The sequence below is a fragment of the Sus scrofa genome, chromosome 11 (genome assembly GCF_000003025.6).
Source record: "Sus scrofa isolate TJ Tabasco breed Duroc chromosome 11, Sscrofa11.1, whole genome shotgun sequence".
Classification (NCBI taxonomy): domain Eukaryota; kingdom Metazoa; phylum Chordata; class Mammalia; order Artiodactyla; family Suidae; genus Sus; species Sus scrofa.
In genome coordinates, this window is record NC_010453.5 from 65,275,939 (window position 1) to 65,296,859 (window position 20,921).

Below are 20,921 nucleotides of genomic sequence, written 5' to 3' on the forward strand. Positions count from 1 at the left end.
TTAAATGAGCTTTTTGTGGCATTTAAGAGTATTTACCAGTCCTAAAGCCTATAAAGATTTCATATTACTAACAAAGTCCTATATACAGCCCGATAGCCAGATTCAGTTGCAGATTTTACACCACAGAACGGAAGTGGGAATATTCTTAATCTCTTTTTGGGCTGTGATGAGGATCTCATAACCTGTTAAGTGTGCAGGTTATTCTCCTGCCAGAGCGTCTCCTGTAAACAAGCGTCCCCTCAGGTCCACATTGGTTGTCTAGTCCTAGACTGGATCTTAGGCGGTTTAGTTTGTCCTCAGGTGATCAGTGACTCCGCCTGTAAGCAGCGCCTGTGGTCTTGTCTTAGTTTAGTGCATGTTTTAGTGCATATATTTGCAAGTCAAGTAGACTGGTAGGTGTTAGAGGGTTGCTAACAAAGAAAACTAGATTCTGCCTTTGGAAGATTATACCAGGGTAAGAACTAATCAGAGAAATGCTATACCACATGATAAATGCTGCGATTGAGCCCTGTGGGAAACATACAGAGGGTCCCCTAACTTAGCTGGGAGTTGGGGGTCTGGAGTCAGGAAGGGCTTTCCTAAAGGAGGACGGGTATCGAGTCTGAATGTTGAAAGGACGCACCTGTGTTAGCAAGGTGGGAGGAGGACCATCTGGGCTGAAGATGAACAGCCTGTGCAAAAGCGGGAGGCAGGGCAGAGCCTGTCACCTGGGAAGCTGACGCCTCCAGTAAGACCAGAGCAGGGGTATGGGAGTACTGGACAGGGGAGCTGGTCTCATTGCAGAGAGACCAGGGCCAGGAGCTGAGTCTCTGCAGCCGTGGAAGGTTTGGGCTGGGAGTGTCATGACAGGTGGGCTTTGAGGGAAACAGTAGACATTTAGAACGTTAGATAAGGAAAGATGCCATGACTGGAGAAGGGAGAAGGAGAATTAAGTAAGATGCCCAGGTTTTTGGAGTGTTCAAATTGGTATGTGTTCAAGCTGTTCCCTGAGAAATTATTTAGAGGAGAAGAAAGGGTACAAAAAATACAGCTCTCATAAAGACTTCCTGATTCTCAGTAGTTTATTTAATAATTTCTAATCTTTGAATTCTTCCTTTTTATCCCAAAATCCAACATATGGTAAATGCAGTTTAAACTCATCTATCCTTTTTAAAAAATTTTATTGAAGTATAGTTAATTTATAGTGTTGTGTTAATTTTTACTGTACAGCAGAGTGATTCATTTATACATATATGTACTTTTTCATATTCTTTTCTGTTATGGTTTATCACAGGATATAGAATATTCCCTGTGCTATACATATGCAGCAGGAGCTTGTTGTTTATCCATTCTATTTATAATAGTTTGCATCTGCTGGCTCCAAACTCCCAATCTAACCCTTCCCCATGGCAAACACAAGTCTGTTCTCTATGTCTGTGAGTCTGTTTCTGTTCTGTAGATCGGTACATTTGTGCCATATTTTATTTTTATTTTATTTTTGTCTTTTTAGGGCTGCGCCCATAGCATATGGAAGTTCCCAGGCTAGGGGTAAAATCAGAGCTACAGCTGATGGCCCATGCAACGGCCACAGCAACGCCAGACCCGAGCCACATCTGCAACCTACACTGCAGCTCATGGAAACTCCAGATCCCTAACCCACTGAGTGAGGCCAGGAATTGAACCTGCGTCCTCATGGGTTCATTACTGCTGAGCCACAGTGGGAACTCCTGTGCCATATTTTAGATTCCAGATATAAGTGATACCATATGGTATTTGTCTTTCTCTGTCTGACTTCACTTAGTATGATAGTTTCTAGGTCTATCCATGTTGCTGCAAATGGCGTTATTTCATCCTTGTTTTATGGCTGTAAACTCCTCTGTTCTTAATGTTCAGTGTTTTATCTTATCTTTATTTATTTTTGCTCTACATGCTTTGGGTTTAAGTGAAAAAAATATTTAGATTTAGGCACTGTTTCATGAGATCTGAATATAATGAAGGTAATGATGGTTTAAATGTTTTATATTTCTGTGTTTTTTATTTTGAAAAAGCTAGCAGTGTGTGTTTTGATTGTGGTGAAGAACCGTATTAGAAAAAATCAGTGCCAGCTGCAGTTTAATTTTTTTTTTTTTTTTTTTTCTTTTTACGGCTGCATCCATGGCGTATGGTGGTTCCCAGGCAAGGGGTCAAATGGAGCTACAGCTACCAGCCTACACCACAGCCACAGGATTCTTAACTCACAGAATCTGCATGTGCGACCTATACCACAGCTCACGGCAACGCCGGATCCTTAAGCCACAGATTGAGGCCAGGGTTGGAACCTGCAACATCATGGTTACTAGTTGGATTGGTTTCTGCTGTGCCACAAGGAGAACTTCTGCAATTTAATTTCTAAATCAAAGGTTCAAATCTTTGACAAGATTTATTCTCCATTGGTAGCTTGTGGACTGTGTTAATTGGAAACAAATCAAACTGACATAAATCCACTATGTATCAAAATAACTTTAGGCAGTATTTTTTCCAACTTTAATCCTTTTTTGCAGAAAGGATGATTATATATATATATATATATATTTTTTTTTTTTTTTTTTTTTGTCTTTTTTTGTCTTTTTGCCTTTTCTAGGGCCGTTCCCCTGGCACATGGAGGTTCCCAGGCTAGGAGTCTAATTGGAGCTGTAGCCGCCTGCCTATGCCAGAGCCACAGCAACGCAGGATCCAAGCCAAGTCTGCGACCCACACCACAGCTCACCACAACGCTGGATCCTTAACCCACTGAGCAAGGCCAGGGATCGAACCCGCAACCTCATGGTTCCTAGTTGGATTCATTAACCACTGAGCCACGACAGGAACTCCGATTATATATTTTATATATATTGCCTCAAGATAACCAAAATAGAAATTTCGAAAGTTAAAAAAAAGACAGCACTTTGTTCTAGGACTTAGATAATTGTGGTTTTCTTTGAATCAGATATAATACTGTATCATATACCATAATTCATAGAATATAAGGAGCCATCAATTGTAAGAAACATTTATGTACTCTTTAAAAGAATAAATGCTGCCAATTAAATAATGCCATCTTATAACTTAATATTTTCACTTTGTGCTTATAAGATGAGCTGCTTGAAACTTAGACATACATTTTTACTATATCGCCCTGCTCTATTCATTGTCCTTCTGCCTACATTAACTTCTTGAAGGTTTTAAATGGCAGTTAAATTCATGACGCATGGTACCAGCAGTGTTCATAACTGGACTGAACTGTGCTAGACCACTTTTGTGAGTGTGCAGTTATGTTGCTGCGCTGGTGGTAGGACTCCGTCCATTCTGAGACTCATTCCTTTTTGAAAGAGATTGAGATGTACCTTCTTATCAGCTTGCTCAGATGAGAGGCAGCAGGGGAGGAGGGAGAATTGAAGCTAAAAAGATGTCAGCAGGGAATGGAGTCAACTCTTAATTACAGAAGAGAAAGAGGAATCCAGCATGGCCCCTGGGATTTAGCTTGAGTAAGAAAGAGGAGCCATTTATTGAAGAGGATGGGATGGGAGGGTGGCAGGCAGTAGTTGGAGATGCCACTTAGACGTCCCACTGGAGATTTCAACTGGGCAGTTGCGTATATGCTGTTGGTGTGTACCTAAGAAGGAATGGTTAAGAAGGGAGGCTTTGGAAATGGTTTTGAGCCAGTTCCCCCCTGTGTAAAGTGGAGGTTAACCTGAAATGGCCTTTAGGGTTTTGGATTTAGTTGAGAATGGAGCCTGAATAAATAAATCACTAAAGTAGATGTGCTCTGCTGTACTGACCTCCATCGTCACCATCTTCCGAAGCATGGGCTTTGCAGATGGAAACTTTAGGTTGAACTACAGCAAGACTTCTGACAAGTTGTGTGACCACTCAGTTTCCTTTATCTGTAAATTGGAGATAGTAAAACAGCTCATGGGTAATACTCTTATGTGAAAAAGGAGAAGACAGATAAAGGTAAGCAAGCATGCCATGGCCCAAAGCAGCTTCCTTCAACTTGGACAATTCAGTCTTGCAGGGAAAATCCTCCCGCAAAGTGAGCTAAGGTTCCCAGTTGCTAGTTCCCTGTGAGGCCTTGCCAAAGGTTAAACAGACAGAAAAGAACACTTAAAGTATCGTAAAAACAAAATGGAGAAATACGGACCTTTACTAAGAATTGTCTTATTAAAGTTTCTCAATTTGAGCATTCTCTCCACCAGGTAGGTGGGGCGGGAGAGGGGGGTGTTTTTTAAAAAAATGAATCCGCAGAAGTTCCCTTGAGGGTTAAAGATCCATCATTTCCACACTGGAGGCACAGGTTGCAGTTGGAGCGCGGGTTGGATCCCTGCCCCGGAACTTCAGTATGCTGTGGGTTTGGCCAAAAACAAATGAATCCACTAAAAGGGGGAAATGGTGTGATTGGTTAATTGAAGGAGGTACATTTCTAGAAATAACCTGCTGTTGTCTGCACCTCACCACAAAGGAGAACCATTAACTGCAATTCCTGTCTTAGTAAGAATATTAGATTTCAGGAATTATTACATATAAACTGTAATCTTTAAAAATTTTCCCCAAAAAACCTGTACCTTTTTAATGTAGGCACTCAGTTTTTCTGAGGCATCAAGCTTAAGACTTTTCCATCTGGTGGAAGAAATTGTTAAAAGTGTTCACAAGACCAGGCTGGGGTGAGAATGAACTGTAGGCAGACACAAGGCATGTTGAGCTGGCAGAAATGGTCTAAAACTGTGGTAATAGTTGCATATTTGGTAAATTTATTAAAAATTATAGAATTGCACACTCAAAATGAGGGAATTTTATGGCATATAAATTATACCTTGATAAAGTTGTCAAAAAACAGAGATGATGTTTAAACCTCCTAAAATCATGTCATAAGCCTTTCAATAAGATATTACTCAGAGTCCCCATTCTGGCCCAGTGGAAACCAATCCCACTAGTATCCATGAGGATGTGAATTTGATCCCTGGCCTCTCTCAGTGGGTTAGGAATCCCGTCTTGCCAGGAGCGGCAGTGTAGGTGCAGATGCGGCTCCAATCCCGAGTTGCCGTGGCTGTGGCATAGGCCAGCAGCTACAGCTCCAATTCAACCCCTGGGAATTTCTATATGCCGTGGGTGCAACCCTCAAAAAGCAAAATTAATTAATTAACTCTTCCTTTCTTTTTATATATTAATTCCTCTAGTATCAAATCTTTTTTTATCCTATACCCCTAAAAATCTTCCCTCTCCTTCAGTTTTCCTATGCTTTACATTACATTGGTAAAATTATCTTAACAAAATAACTAAGAAATATACCTAGAGCAGAACACATAAATCTCAAGTTCTTCTCTAGAGTTCTGTGTAAGAAAGTGGGAAAGTGCTTTCCTTACTTCACCGCGTTCTCCCTTTTCACTGTCCTGAGTAGTTTGTCCTGGCAGGTTCTGGTGACCCAGGGCTCTGGGCTCCAGCTGCACTGCTTGCTCTCATGCACCGTGTTGCTGGGAATAAAGCTGTCTTCGCTGCTGCTTCCCCTGGGGATTAGCAGTACGGGCAAATCAGAGAAGCCAGTGTGCCAGGGCCTCTCTACTGCTTTCCCCCATGAACTTGAGTGTTTGGAAGGGCAGGTCGTTGTACGTATTGCAGGTACTAGACTCAAGAGGTTAAAAACCCTGTTTAATTTAATTTCATATTATTGTTGTAGCTCAAGTCAAATCCAAGTGAAAATGAAGAAAAGGAAGCCCAGTCCCAGCTTATCAAGTCTGATGAAATGCAGCGTTTGCGCTCACAAGCCCTTGATGCTTTCGAAAGCTCAGATTATACTGCTGCTATAACTTTCCTTGATAAGATTTTAGAGGTAAGTGTCTTGGCTCTTGTGGCTGACAAGTCTAACACTTACTGCTTTTTGTTGTAAGGCATGTTGGTATACTTTGGCCTGTTCTATACCACGAAAAACCTAGATAGCATGAAATTAGATGGACTTTGGGGCTTTCGGCTCCTAATTGAAAGATGGTGTTATATAGAACAAAATTTGGGACTGAAATTTTTAGTAAATGAACTGAAGTTGCTGTGGGGCGGGTTCTATACATGGCCTGCTTTGCTATTTTTGTTTGATTTTGCATTTTTGGGGGGAAGAAAACTCTACAGGTTGGATAATGGGGTAAAAGATGAAGCTGTTGGTTGAAGAAAAAGGAAAAGATGATGTTCAGAGCAAGAAGTTTCGAGGGAAGAAGGCAGTGACGAGTTGACAGGACCCAGAGGGTCTAATAAATAGGGAGTTCTAAGCCCACCTCTGCAAAGACTCAGTGACAAAGGATACAATGGTTTCAGAAGGAAGTCTAATAAAATATTCCAATGGAAGCAGTCATAATTCATATTTATCACTTTCACAGTGCTTTGTATAGTTTCATCTAATCTTGGCAGTAAATTCATGATGTGTGTAGAATGGCCACTTTTTGATATTTTTATAGAGGAAATCATGTGATGTGGTCCCGTAGAATTCATGGTTTACTAAATTATTTTGTTAGGGCTTTAGTAAGGAAATATAAAGTTAATGATTTTTATCTTCCATTAATTAGACTTTGCATTTTAACCTAGCTTGTTGACCCTGGTATTTAATTTATGGACAGTGTTGAATTTGTATCTGTCTCACTGTATGTGGAAAGTTGACATGACTTGAGAACAGCTCTAAGAAATATCTAAAGACACTTAACACAAGAGATACTTTGTCAATTAGAGCCTAGATTTTATTTTTTGAGACTAGAAACTAGAATTGCTGGTTAAGTACAAAAATCCAACTAGCTATTCTCTTCAAATATGCTTCACTGGCAACCACCTTCTGATAGTAGATACCATGTTTTCTTATTTTCAGTGTTTTAGAATTATGTAATTGAAGCGGGTGGGGAAAGGCCTTGTTTACATACATCCCTCACTCCATTGGAATCTAAGGTATCCTTGGAGAAATTTATCACATCTCATTCTTTTTGTCACATCTAAATTGTATCAGACGTTTTAATATTTCTTACAATATAGAAGTCATCACATTAATTGACTGTTTTGTGTTGATAAATATGTAGATAAAATATGTGGGACGCAAGTAAGAATGTGCCTAATTTACTGTTTCTTTAAGTTTAGTTCTTTTGTTTCTCAAGGTTTGTGTTTGGGATGCAGAACTACGGGAACTTCGAGCTGAATGTTTTATAAAAGAAGGGGAACCTAGGAAAGCCATAAGTGACTTAAAAGCTGCATCAAAATTGAAGAATGATAATACTGAGGCATTTTATAAAATCAGCACTCTGTACTATCAGCTAGGAGACCACGAACTGTCTCTCAGGTCAGTTCAAGTTACATGCGCATTTCATCATCTACTTATTGTTTGCAGTAAGATAATACCCCCGTTTTCTTTTTAATTTTAATTTTAAATGAATAAAATTATGGTTAAGGCTTTTTTATGTATCTATAATTTTGTGTTATCTATAAGTTTTTCTGCTTCCACATAGTTATTTCATGGAGTTTGTGCATTAAATAAATAGGAGGGCTGTTATATCTGCAGCAAAATAGTGTTTAATATATCTCTGCTTATTTGCACTTAAACTAATAAGTGCGTTAATAAGTTAATAATACAACGCCATATATAAAAGCGTATGGTAAATTATGAAGTCAGTATGTTTTGTTTGTTACAGACGAAATGCCTTTTGTTGTGATTTCTGTGTTTAATATAAAGAAACTACTTACTGGTTATTTTGACTTGGAGTATTTTCCTTTTTTTAATACATGAACAGTGAAGTTCGTGAATGTCTTAAACTTGACCAGGATCATAAAAGGTGTTTTGCACACTATAAACAAGTAAAGAAACTTAATAAGCTGATCGAGTCAGCTGAAGAGCTCATCAGAGACGGCAGGTAAGAACACTGTTTAGAGGAGCTCACCTTCCCTCGTGTCTGATGGGGCGCAAAAGAACCACCGAAAACTGCTTGCTCTCGCTCCTTGCTGTTGACGGTGGGGTAGCTTAGATGGCAAAGCTGCCACAATTGTGCACTTTTAGAATAAGGCAGAATGTAAATAATGGTAATTGTATTCTCACCAGCAGATTTATTTATATTTCACCAAATATTTATTGTGTTTCTCTCGTATCAGCACTGACTATATGTACTGGGGGTGCAGAAATGATATAATGCTAGTTTTGGTCTTAAGAAGCTTATAGTTTAGTGTGGGAGACGGGCATGTAAATTAATTATTGGAAGGTAATGTCGTCTCTCTTGAGAGAGAGCGGTGTATACGAGCATGCTGACATTTTCTTCAGGGTAGGGTTCTGGGGTAGCGGTTCGTTCGTTACAGCACCTGAAAATTATTCCACTGTTTCTTTCTGGCCTCCATGCTTCCTGATGAGAAATCCATTGTCATTCCGATTGTTTCCCCCCTAAAGACAAGGGGTCATTTTCTCTGACTGCTTTTAAGATTTCTTCTGGAGTTCCCACTGTGGTGCAGTGGGTTAAGGATCTGACGTTTCTGTGGGTTCGATCCTCAGCCTAGCACAGTGGGTTAAGGATCCTGTGTTGCCACAGCTGTGGCATACGGTTGCAACTGCAGCTCTGTTCATTTTTCAAATTTATTTTCTCTCTGTTCTTCAGATTTGATCATTTCTCTTGTTCCATTTCACTGATTCTGTTCTGCCTTTTTTTTTTTTTTTTAAACTGCATCCATAGCATGTGGAATTTCCTGGGCTGGGGATCAGACCTGAGCCACAGCTGCCACCTGAGTCGTTGCAGTCAGATTCTTAACCCTCTGCATGAGGATGGGAACTTCCCATCCATTCTGATTTTGAACACATTCAGTGAGCTATTTATGTCAGTTTTTTTGTTTTTCAGTTCTAAAAATTCTATTTATAATTTTTATATCTTCTGTTTCTTTGCTGAGATTTTCCATTTCTTCGCTGAGGCATTCTAGTTTTTTATTTGCTTTAAGCATGTCTGTTATAGTTGCTTTTTTTCATGGCTGCTTTAAAATCTTTGTCAGAGAATTCCAACATCTCTGTCCTGTTGGTGTTGGTTTGAGATCCTCCTGTTTCTTGGGATGATGATTGGTGTTTAATTGTAACCTGGATATTTTCATTTTATAAGATTCTGTTTTTTGTTTAAATTTTCCATTTGGGGTGGGTTTCTCTCACATTGTTCCAGCAAAGTGAAGATGAGGAGCTGAGGGGTGGGTACCACCTTGTTAACTGCCAGACGGAGATAGAAGTTCCCACTTGGGGAGTTCCCTTTGTGGCTCAGCAATAATGAACCTGACTAGTATCCATGAGGATGTGGGTTCAATCCCTGGCCTCACTTGGTGGGTTAAGGATCCGGCATTGCATGAACTGTGGTGTAGGTCACTGACATGGCTCGGATCCCGTATTGCTGTGGCTGTGCCTGTGTTGTAGGCTGACAGCTGTAGCTCTGATCCGACCCCTAGCCTGGGGGCTTCTGTATGCCGCAGGTGTGGCCCGAAAGATTAAAAAAATTTTCCCACTTGGCCTTTTTTGCTACTTGGGGTGTGGGATTCTCATTACTGCTTGGTGTAGGTGAGAGTTCTGGGTACTCATTGCTGGCTAGGGATGAAAATGAAAGTTCTGGTTCCCAGCTGGGCCTTCTCTGACACCACGTTGGTAGGGTGTGGACACACCTCAGTACAGGCTCACCAGGGAAGAAGTCCTGGCTCTCTTGACCTGCTGATGCCGATAGGGGTGGGACCGTAATTTTCTCATCTCCTCCTTTCTGAGTCTTTTCATCCTAAAAAAGTATAGTGTCCGGGGTATTTACCCAGGTGTCTGGCTGGAGAGAATGGGGAAAGCACATCTACTCCACCTTCCCAGGAGCAAACCTCTTCTTTTCTAAGTGAAGCACAGTGTTTCGTAATTGAACTTTTAAGTTCTAACTCACTATAGATTGGCATGGAGTTTTAAGAAGTAAGGTGAGTTCTCGCTTACTCTGTGCAGTTTCCTACAGTTATTCCATCTGGGAAATCTAGAAAACGGTATCCTAACTGGAATTTTGACATGGATGGCTAGCTTTCGTTTTAAGTGTTATATTTAAAGCTGTGTTTTAATACATCAGCACGTAAATGAGAAGAGCAGCACTTTGGGAATAACGTACCACAGTGGCCAAATCTGTCTTCTGGTTGGCTGCTGCTAAGGAAGGTACCAGGGCATAGCATGACCAGTACTGGAGACCAGTTTACAAACATGCCGAAGTAGCTCTTACTGTTCTTCGAAAGCTGGTCAAGTTGGGACTTTAAGCAGGTTTCTTCTGCAAGCAAGTACATTGTACTTAGTGAATATTAATATTCATTATATAAAGTAACATGTAATGGGCTTTGTTCTTTCATGGACATATTTACGAACCAAGAAATAAAATCTGATCTCTGTTTTGCTGAAAGTGCTTTATGTTGTCAGACCTTAACGAGATGTTTTTCTCAGTATCAGACTCATGGGCACTTTCTGTGCGTGTGTTTATCTGTTTCCTCTCAATTGCAGAGAGAACCTTCCTTGCTGTTCTAAATTGATAAAGTAGAGGTGGTCTTTGAAGGCATGTGCTCATTTAGGTCAATTGATGAAGCAACATATAGTGAAGAGTAGAGGGCTCTTTCTTTAGCTGTGGAAGTAGAATTTCATTTTACTCATCACGATTTGCTCATTTAACAGATACACAGATGCGACCAGCAAATATGAATCTGTCATGAAAACAGAGCCAAATGTTGCTGAATATACAATTCGTTCAAAAGAAAGGATTTGCCACTGCTTTTCTAAGGTAAGAGTTGACTCATTTCCAGACTTGTAAAAACTTGACATATGGAATAACAACCATAAATCCTTTTCTCACATTGACTTTTAGGATGAGAAGCCTGTGGAAGCTATTCGAGTGTGTTCGGAAGTTTTACAGGTGGAGCCTGACAATGTGAATGCTCTGAAAGATCGAGCAGAGGCCTATTTAGTAGAAGAAATGTATGATGAAGGTAAATCCTTAAGGAATTTGGTTTGTGGTCCATAAAAGTTGATGTATATGCAGTTAGAACATGTTTAATATCCTTTTGTTTAGAACAAATTTATCCCAGTACCTGGAACTGTTGGCAATTTTAGAAAAATGGCAGAGAATCTGAAAATCACACTTTTCTTAGTGGAATATGTAAGAGTGTACCATATGAGGAAAGAGGTCTGTTGAAGCCAGTGGAACATAGAAATAAAAGTGTTAGCTCTCTCTGTTGTAGACAAGTTAGAATAGATAAATAAATAGCAAAATAGAAACATTATAGATCTCAGTTCCAGAGGGAATCACTGCTCATTTTAGATTTATGTCTTTCAGATTTTTTTTTTTTTTTTTTTTTTTTTGGTCTTTTTAGGGCTGCACCCACAGCATATAGAGGTTCCCAGGCTAGGGGTCCAATCGGAGCTGTAGCTGCTGGCCTACACCACAGCCACAGCGATGCCAGATCCCAGTTGCGTCTTCGACCTACACCACAGCTCACGGCAACACCGGATCCTTAACCCACTGAGCGAGGCCAGGGATTGAACCCACAACCTCATGGTTCCTAGTGGGATTTCTTAACCACTGAGCCATGACAAGAACTCCATGTTTTGTTTTGTTTAATATCTTTCAGATTTTTATCTATGCATAAGTACATGAGTGTGTTCTATGCATATACGTAATATTCTATACATATACACAGTATTCATACTATACTTACCGCAGACGTATATGTGGCATATATGCCTAAATATAAAATGATCCTTGTGACCTTTAGTAAATGTTAGGATAGCTCCTAATCCTACTTCGTTCAAGTTGAAGTAGCAGAGTTTCCTGCTAGAAGTTGTAAGGACCTTGAATAAAGGCAATGTCCTAATTTTGGAAGATAACTGGCCTGTCGGGCCAGTCAGAAAAACACTGCATCCCCTTTAGTGCCAACCCTGTGACTTCCTATAGGAAACACCAAGGAATCCATGAGTTTAATACATAAATAGAGAAACAGAAAACATTCACTGTAGTGAAGCAGTATTATCTGACAGCAAAAGACACGCTATAAAGCAGATTTTCAAGTGATCAAGAGCTTAAAGTGTTGAAAATAAAAATATTAAGGAAATAAAAAAGGAAAAGACTCTGCAAGTGTGGGAGAGGATGTAGCCGGAACAGAAGCCCAGAAGGCAGGGGAACAAAAAGGCCGACTGCAGTCAGTCTACTGAGACAATAGAAATAAAAGCAAAAGTAAACAAATGGGACCTAAGCAAACTACCAGCTTCTGCACAGCAAAGGAAACCAAAACCAAAACAAAAAGATAACCTACAGAATGGGAGAAAATATTTGCAAAGGATGCAGCTGACAAGAGCTTAATCTCCAAAATATGCAAACAACTCATACAACTCAACAAAAAACACAAACAACCTAACTGAAAAATGGGCAGAGGACCTAAATAGACATTTCTCCAAAGAAGACATGCAGATGGCTGGGAGGCACATGAAAAGATGCCCAACATGGCTAAGTATTAGAGAAACGCAAATCAGAACTACAGGGCAGTGCCACCTCAGCCTGGTCAGAAAGGCCATCATTAATAAGTCTCCAAATAACAAATGCTGGAGAGGGTGTGAAGAAAAGAATCCTCCTACACTGTTGGTGGGAATGTCATTGGTACAGCCACTATTGAAAACAGTACAGAGGTTCCTCAGAAAACTAAAAATAGAATCACCATATGATCCAGCGGTCCCACTCCTGGGCATATCCAGAGAAAACTATATTTCAAAAAGATACATGCACCCCTATGTTCATAGCAGCAGTATTCGCAATAGCCAGGACATGAAAACAACCTAAATGTCCTCATTGACAGATGAATGGATTAAGAAGACATGGTACAAATGGAATACTACTCAGCCGTAAAAAGAACAAAATAATGCATTCACAGCAACATGGATACAACCTGAGATTCTCATACCAACTGAAGATTAAGTCAGAAAGAAAAAGACAAGAAGTTTTTGTTTTGGCACAGTGGGTTAAGGATGTGGTGGTGTCTCTGAGGTGGCTTGGGTTATAGCTGAGGTGCAGGTTTGATACCTGTTGGGTTACAGCTTCTGCATTCCTGCAGCTGTGGTGTAGGTCAGAGCTGTGGCTCAAATTCAGTTCTTGGCCTTGGTATTTTCATATGCTGTGGGTGTGGCCATAAAGAAAAAAAATACCATATGATAACACTTATATGTGGAATTTAAAATATATGGCACAAATCAACCTATCTACAAAACAGAAACATACTCACAGACATAGAGAACAGATTTGTGGTTGTCAAGAAGAGGGGAGAGACTGGGATGGACTGGGAGTTTGGGGTTAGATGCACACTTACATTTAGAATGGATGAGCAATGAGGTCCTACTGCGTAGCACAGGGAACTAGATCCAGTCTCCTGGGATAGACCATGATGGAAAATAATATAAAAAAAGAATGGTATATGTATGTATGATTGAGTCACTTTGCTGTACAGCAGAAATTGGCACAACATTTTAAATCAAGTATAATTTAAATTAAAAAAAAAGCCTGTTGCCTTTCCCAGTGGGGACAGAATATTTGACTAGGACAGAGGGTAGGTTTGGAGAGGAGAAAGTGATCCAGGGGTGTGTTTTTGTTTTGCTTTTTATTTGCCAGTGAGCAAGTATGTGATCTGTGACAAACAAATGTGATCTCTGATAGTGAAGTAGCTTCTTTGATAGAGAAAAAAACAAAAACAAAACTGACCAAATTTCTTACCATCTTAAATAGAAACAGACGGCATCCATGGAACAAGGCTTCTATTAGTGTCTGTCTACTCTGGTGCTTTGGATATGGCTGGTGATATTTCCTCACTGTTGATGGAGAAATTAGCACACACGTTTTCAATTTTATAATCTGGCAGGAACTGGAATTCTCTTTTTGTGTGTACTGTTAGCACTGTTACCTCTTTTCCACAACAAAGATTTCAACAAAACGTGTTTAAAGCGCAGTGATGTGTCACATGCAGTTAGCGTACAGGCCACATTATGTCCCTGTGCACAGAATTCAACACAGTTTTGTCTCTTCTCTGTTTAAATATAATGGTCAGGCTTGCCCTCAGAATCGGTGTTAGAATGTGGTCTCTTGTAGGATGTAGTTCCGTTGATGGAAGTTTGACTTTTGTGTTGAGCCCTCTGTAATGTGAGAAATAGCTGGCAGTTCTCTCCTACCTTGTGCTGATAGTGAACCTGTGATATAAGGGTCTTTGGATAAAACTTGCTCTTCGTAGACCAAGGATGAGTCTGTATAAACCATTGTGGTAGGAAACTTACCTTCACTGTCTGTATTATAACACTCTCTCAGGAGGTAAACATTCCCGCAACAGTTTTATGAGATATTTCAAATACAGAGAGAAGCCTGACTGAAATTTTGGTAAAAGAGAGTCTTTGTCCAAGTCAGACTCCTCAAGATACAGGACTTGACATTATCCTCTTGGCCCTTACCAGTCGCTCCCCATCCTACCCCCACAGCCAGCCACTATTCTGATTTTTCTGCATCATAGATTAGTTTTGCCAATCCCAGATTTTTTTTTTTTTTTTGGTCTTTTGTCTTTTGTTTTTTTAGGGCTGCATTCGCAGCATATGGAGGTTCCCAGGCTAGGGGTCCAATAGGAGCTGTAGCTGCCGGCCACAGCCAGAGCCACAGCAACTCGGGACTGAGTCACGTCTGCGACCTACACCACTGCTCATGGCAACGCTGGATCCTTAACCCACTGAGCGAGGCCAGGGATTGAACCCGCAACCTCATGGTTCCTAGTACGATTCCTTTCTGCTGAGCCCCAATGGGAACTCCCCCAATCCCAGATCTTCATATCAACAGAACTATATAGTATATCCTCTTTGTATAGGCTTCTTTCATTTGACATGTTTTTGAGATTTATTCATGTTGTTACTGTCATTGGTAGTTCATTTTTTATTGCTGACGAGCAGAAGTTGGGAAACTTTCCGTAAAGGTCCAGAAAGTAAAATCACAGGCTCTGTGAGTCAGAGTCTCTTGCTACTACTGAGCTGCCACTGCAGCGCGAGAGCAGCCACAGGCAGAAAGCAGACATGTAGACATGTCTGTGCTTCAGTGAAGCTTTATTTTTTTCTCTACTGTAAAAGAGGGGCCAGCATTCAATATTTTATCATTAGTCCTATCCCTGAAGAGTATTCCACTGATGTCTGTGCCACACTCTTTATCCATGTTCTCATGTTTTTGGACACCTGGGCTGATTGTAGTTGGCATGAAGAAAGCTGCTGTGAACATGATGCTGCAAGGCTTTTCTTTTGTTTTCTTTTTATGATCACACTTGCGGTGTATGGAAGTTCCCAGGCTTGGGATTGAACCGGAGCTCCAGCTGCACAGAAGCAGAGCGACATCTGTGACCTACATCAGCTTGTGGTAACGCCGGATCCTTAACCCACTGAGCAAGGCCAGGGATCTATCCCATATCCTCGCAGACACTATGTCGGGTTCTTAACCTACTGAGCCGCAAAGGGAACTCCTCTGCAAGACCTTTTTTTAGACATGTTTTCACTTATCTTGTCTATATGTCTAGGGTAAGGTATATGCTTAGTTTCAAAGGAAACTACCAGGCCCTTTTCTAAAAAGCAATTTCAGGAGTTTGAATCTGACTAGGAACCATGAGGTTGCAAGGTCGATCCATGGCCTCGCTCGCCGTGAGCTGTGGTGTAGGTCGAATCTCGGATCTTGTGCTGCTGTGGCTGTGGCTACGCTGGACCCCTAGCCTGGGAAAGAAAAAAAGAAAAAAAGCAGTTTCAATTTTACCCTTCCATCAGTAAAGTCTAAGAGTTCCAGTTGCTCTACATCCTTGCAAATGTTTGATGTTGTGAGTCTTTTTAATTTTATACATTTCGGTATGTGTTAGTTTCTCATTGTGGCTTTAATATATGTTTCTTTGATGACTAAGGCTGTTTAATACGTTTTCATATGCTGCTTTTGTATTAAAAATTTTACCTTTGGGAAGTGTTCAGATAGTTAACATTTGTTTCTTTTTGTTGGCAATCGAGTTATAGAAATTACGTATATATTTATGTTTTTCTCCTTTATTCTGTTAATATGATAAACTATATTGATATTTATAAGGTTAAATCAACCTGGAATTATTGGGGAGAAATTCTTTTTGGACATAATATATTATCCTTTTAATTTATTTTATTTTTATTTATTTATTTTAAGGTTGCTCCTGCAGCATGTGGAAGTTCCTGGGCTGGGGATCGATTCGGAGCTGCAGCTGCCAGCCATCGCCACAGCCATAGCAACAACAGATCCGAGCCGCAGCTTGCGGCAGCTTGCAGCAAGGCTGGACCCTTAATCTACTGAGTGAGGCCAGGGATCGAACCTGCATCCTCTTAGACACTATGGTGGGTCTTTAACCTGCTGAACCCCAACGGGAACTCTTATATTACCCTTTTTAGATATTGCTGGATTAGATTTGCTAATATGTTTAGAAGTGTGCATCTGTAAGGATATTGCCCTGTAAGTTTTTTTGGGGGGAATATCTTTGTTGGATTGTAGTGTTAAGGTTGTGCTGGACTCAATTACTTAGAAATTGTTCATTTCTTCTCTGTTTTCTGAAAGAGTTGTGTAAGATTGGTATTATTTCTTTAAAGTTTGGGAGAATTCACCAGTGAAACCATGTTGGGTCCAGGAGTTGTTGTTTGTTTTTTGGTTTTTTGTCTTTTTAGGGCCACACTGGCAGCATATGGAGGTTCCCAGGCTAGGGGTCGTATTGGAGCTATAGCTGCCGGCCTACACCACAGCCTCAGCAGTGCGGGATCTGAGTGCCATCTGCAACCTACACCACAGCTCACACCAACACCAGATCCTTAACCCACTGAGTGAGGCCTGGGATCAAAACTGAGTCCTCATGGATGCTAGTCGGGTTCATTACCGCTGAGCCATGACAGCAACTCCCTCAGGAGAGTTTTCTTAGATTTTGAATTGTTTTGTCTTGTTCTTTTGGTTTGGTTTTCTGCTTCATAGATTCAGTTAGGTATCGGTTGTATTCTTTGCTCATCATCTATGGCTGTAATTTTTTCTGCAGTTTTTCAAATGCTCTATTTCCATTTCTTTTTGTTAGGTCCTTTGGTGTATTTAAATTCCGGGTGGACTGCCTTTCTGTGCTTCTCCCAGGTCTGCTGCAGAGGCCTCGAGCCTTTGTGGGCTCAGCTCTCCTTTTCCTCCTGCTCCCCGCGCCACGTCGGGGGCCCTCCGAGTGCACATCCTCCCTTCTCCTTGGAGAGTGGTTTGGGCCCTGGGTGGGGTTCATGCTGCAGCCGGCTGCCCACATGCCGGGGAGGGCTGCCCAGCTGTTCCCTAGTCCTCTCACCAGGGAACCTCAGCGTGGCCTGGGAGCTCCTCCTGCTTGTGAGAGTCAGACTCCTTGGCCAGAAGGAAGGGCTTCCAGATCTTCTAGGGCCTCTTTCAGTGTGGATGTGGGTTGTGGTACTCTCTGCTTCGCTGTATTCATTATTAATGTGATCTCATTTGCCGTTTCTTCTAGAAGTTTGTCCGAATTTCTCATCTGCTCTTTTTCAGGGCTACTGTGGTAGTATTAATTTTTGCCATTTAGTGGGGCAGTGGCTCCTGCACTTACTGTCTGCTGTCTTGATCTGGTTGTTGGCATTGCTCCTTAAGAACTGGGTGAGGGGAGTATGGAAGGAAAAGAATTTGGGAAGAGTGAGGTTTTTTTAGGTTTAGAGGTTATAAAATGGATTGGCTAATATGTGATATTCTGTTCATTCAAGGCCTCAACATTTCGGGCTTATACTTTTTACAGCTTCTCAGTTATATGGGATAAACATAACTGGGTGTCATTTATCTTTTTTGAAGATTCCCCCTTAAAGAGTGGAAAATGAGAAAATATAATTTAAAACGAGCCATCTAGTTTATGTCCATGGGAAGTCTTACATCATCTATATTAAGTTTCCCATTAGTTACCTACCTGTAATCATGGGAATTTTAGGAAACAACCTATAATTTTATATTTTTCCTATATTGGGAAAAATGTTATCTACTGTAAATGTTATTCATAAAAGATAGGAGACAGAAGATTGCTGTAGGGGAGATACTCCGAATAATAAAAACATGTTTTAAATACAGAGTTTGCATAAGTAGCAAACTTGGGTATACTGAAACATTTTCTTCTTGTGTTAAGTTCCTTTCAAGTCTATTTCCTTACTAGCTTGTGATGTCAAGTGCTAATGGCTGTTGCAAGTTAAATCTCACTCCTATTTATAATGGCTTTTGTCTGTGTACTAAATTATAAAGGTATTTTATGATGTCACCATTGGCTGGGTGACAGTAATATTAATTTTTCCTATTAATATTTAATATGAATATATTGAGGCAGGAATTAGGAAAAAGCTTGAGGTGAAAACAACCCCCTTCCCCCACCCGAGGCCAAGGTAGTGCTGGTCCATTTTTCTGTGTTGTTCAGGCTCGCTCACTCGTCGATCTTACTCTGTTATCTTTCTCATTTTAATCTGACCCAGGTGCCTTCCTAAACCCCGTCCAGGATTAGCTCTTGCTACGATGAACGCTCAGGCATGTTATTCGGAGAGATGTCTCGCCTACAGTGAAATGCATTTCAATAGAAAACTAGAATTTGAACCCAACAATCTATTATTTGAGTAGTCTGTCCAGGGAAGACTTTGAGAAAAAATCTGTGCTGGTGCTTCCGCAAACCTCCCCCAGATGTGGTGATTCAGAAGGACACATGGGACTCAGAGCTGTTCTGAGGGCTAAGATTTATTCTAGTGAAAAGACACAAAACAGGCTCAGCAGAGGGAAAAGGCGCAGGGCTGAGACCCCCCAGGAGACCGGCGGAAGTGTCTAGGTGTCTCTGACAGTCATGCAACAAGCTTGATTCCACAGTGCATGCAGGTGTCTCCCAGGTAAGCCCCTTAGAGAGCCGGTGCCCAGGGTTTTACTGGGGGCTGGCCAGGTGGGCACCTTCTGCCTGGCCTGTGCTGAAATTCCAGACTCCCAGAAGGCGAGACGTTTAGCATAAACCACATTGTTTGTACAAACAGCTTAGGTCCGTGAGCCATTCTTTTCAGGGAACGGAGGGAACAGCCTCCCAGTCACCAGCCAAGGGCAAGCAGGCCTTCTCTGGGGTATCTCAGGCCTGCGGTGTTGACTCTTCTGTGCATGACGTTAGATTTCCAGATGCCTTGTACTTTCTGAATACTTAAAATAATCTGAAATAAAAGATGCAAAGTGAATTGTCATCAGGCTTCTCACATCAGGACTGTATGTGTTTTTCTGTTTTGATTGACACTAAGAAATCAGGTTTGTAATAGTTTGTGTTGAAACCTGTGGGTGAATTAGTCGTTCTGCTCGCGGCTGGTTCCTCCTGGTCCCTTTCTAAGCCTCTTGTTTTTCTGAACTTCGGCTTCATAGCTGACCAGGAAGATTTGCTTTGCTGCTTTCTTTTTTCCTATGTGAAGGTCACTTCACTCTTTTTTTTTTTTAAGTTTTATTGACATAAAGTTAATTTTCAAGGTTGTGATAATTCTGCTGTACAGCAAAGTGAGGTCACTTTGGTGTTAATGATGGTAAGACTGCTGTGTGTAAATTGCTGATGCTGAAATACCTCAGTGGTGGGAAGATAATGAGGGGGGTGGGCAGGTAAAAGCAAGGAGAGTGGATGTGATTGAACGAGAGGCCTAAGCTCCCTAAATTCAACCTTACTTACGTCTTTCATAGTTTTGAACAAAATGGTGAAGGTGATGGCACCTCTTCGGTTGTAATGCAAAAGAAGGGGTTGGGGATGGTGACGTCAGCATCACACGTGCAGGGTCAGAAGTTGTAATTCCTCTTACAGCATTATCTTCAACATATTTTGACAGCCATTCAGGATTATGAAACTGCTCAGGAACACAATGAGAATGACCAGCAGATTCGAGAAGGTCTCGAGAAAGCCCAGAGGCTATTGAAACAGTCGCAGAAACGAGATTATTATAAAATCTTGGGAGTAAAAAGGTGAATTAGTAACTTAAAATTTGCATTCATTTTAACCAACTCTTTTATTTTTTTGTTTTAAAGCTGATCTTTGCTTTTTCTTTTATGTAATTGCATAGATTAAACGTTAACAATCTTCAACATCATAAAGGTATTTTGCGTATATCACAGATAAGTTTCTTTGGTAGGGACTAGCCAGGCAATGATGGCGAGTTAGCAGCTGGTGACAAACACAGGACAGCATGAACTCCTCCCAGGCTTAGGTTCTTAGGAAGGGGGAAGAGGGAAGCAGGAACTTTCTTTGGCTGGGGACAGGAGGGAGAGGGCTTGGGGAAAAGAACTTCCCCAGGCCTAAAAATAAAGGGGTACTTTTAGAATGAACTTGCAGGCACAGAGAGAATCTAACTTACTCAGTATGTATTTTTCTTCTTTTTTTAAAATTTTCCTTTTTATAGCCTTACCTGCAGCATATGGAAGTTCCTGGGCTAGGAGTTGAATCAGAGCTGCAGCTTGCAGCAGTGCTGGATCTCTAACCCACATCCTCACAGAGACAGCGTCAGGTCCTTAACCACTGAGCCATAACAGGAACTCCTCAATATGTGTTTTTATGTAAGATTCACCGTCCCGAATAAGGGGACCATTCATCTTTCAGTGTAATGTCTGAAATGTTCTTCTTTTTAAGTAAGCTAACCCAGACACAAAACGGAAAGCAGCCTTCAAAGAGGTGTCTTTTTTAGTGCCAAGAACTGAATCATGGTAGTTGTGGAAATTTATAAAGTTTAAAAATGCATTAGCTGCAGCTACTATTCGAGCCCTACGTCAGGAACCTCCATGTGCTATAGGTGTGGCCCTAAAAAAGAAGAAAAAAGAAAAATACAGGCTTTATTTTTTAAAGGAAAATCTTAAAGATAGGTGTACTTACTTTACTCCTGGCGAGATTCCAGC

The 20,921-nt window shown here is 40.9% G+C and overlaps 1 protein-coding gene and 1 long non-coding RNA gene across 2 annotated transcripts in view; one reads left to right on the forward strand and one right to left on the reverse strand.

The window, feature by feature from the left end:
* DNAJC3 (DnaJ heat shock protein family (Hsp40) member C3) overlaps positions 1-20,921 on the forward strand; it is a 68,940-nt gene that overhangs the window by 45,794 nt on the left and 2,225 nt on the right. Inside the window, 6 exon segments of the mRNA NM_001190184.1 lie at positions 5,669-5,821; positions 7,116-7,297; positions 7,746-7,865; positions 10,646-10,751; positions 10,836-10,956; positions 19,865-19,997. Coding sequence (NP_001177113.1) covers positions 5,669-5,821; positions 7,116-7,297; positions 7,746-7,865; positions 10,646-10,751; positions 10,836-10,956; positions 19,865-19,997 — 815 coding nt within the window.
* LOC106507943 lies at positions 18,746-19,882 on the reverse strand. Its single transcript, XR_001304354.2, has 2 exons — positions 19,711-19,882; positions 18,746-19,213 (listed from the first exon to the last, which is right to left on the reverse strand). It is a non-coding gene; the product is annotated as an uncharacterized LOC106507943 (long non-coding RNA).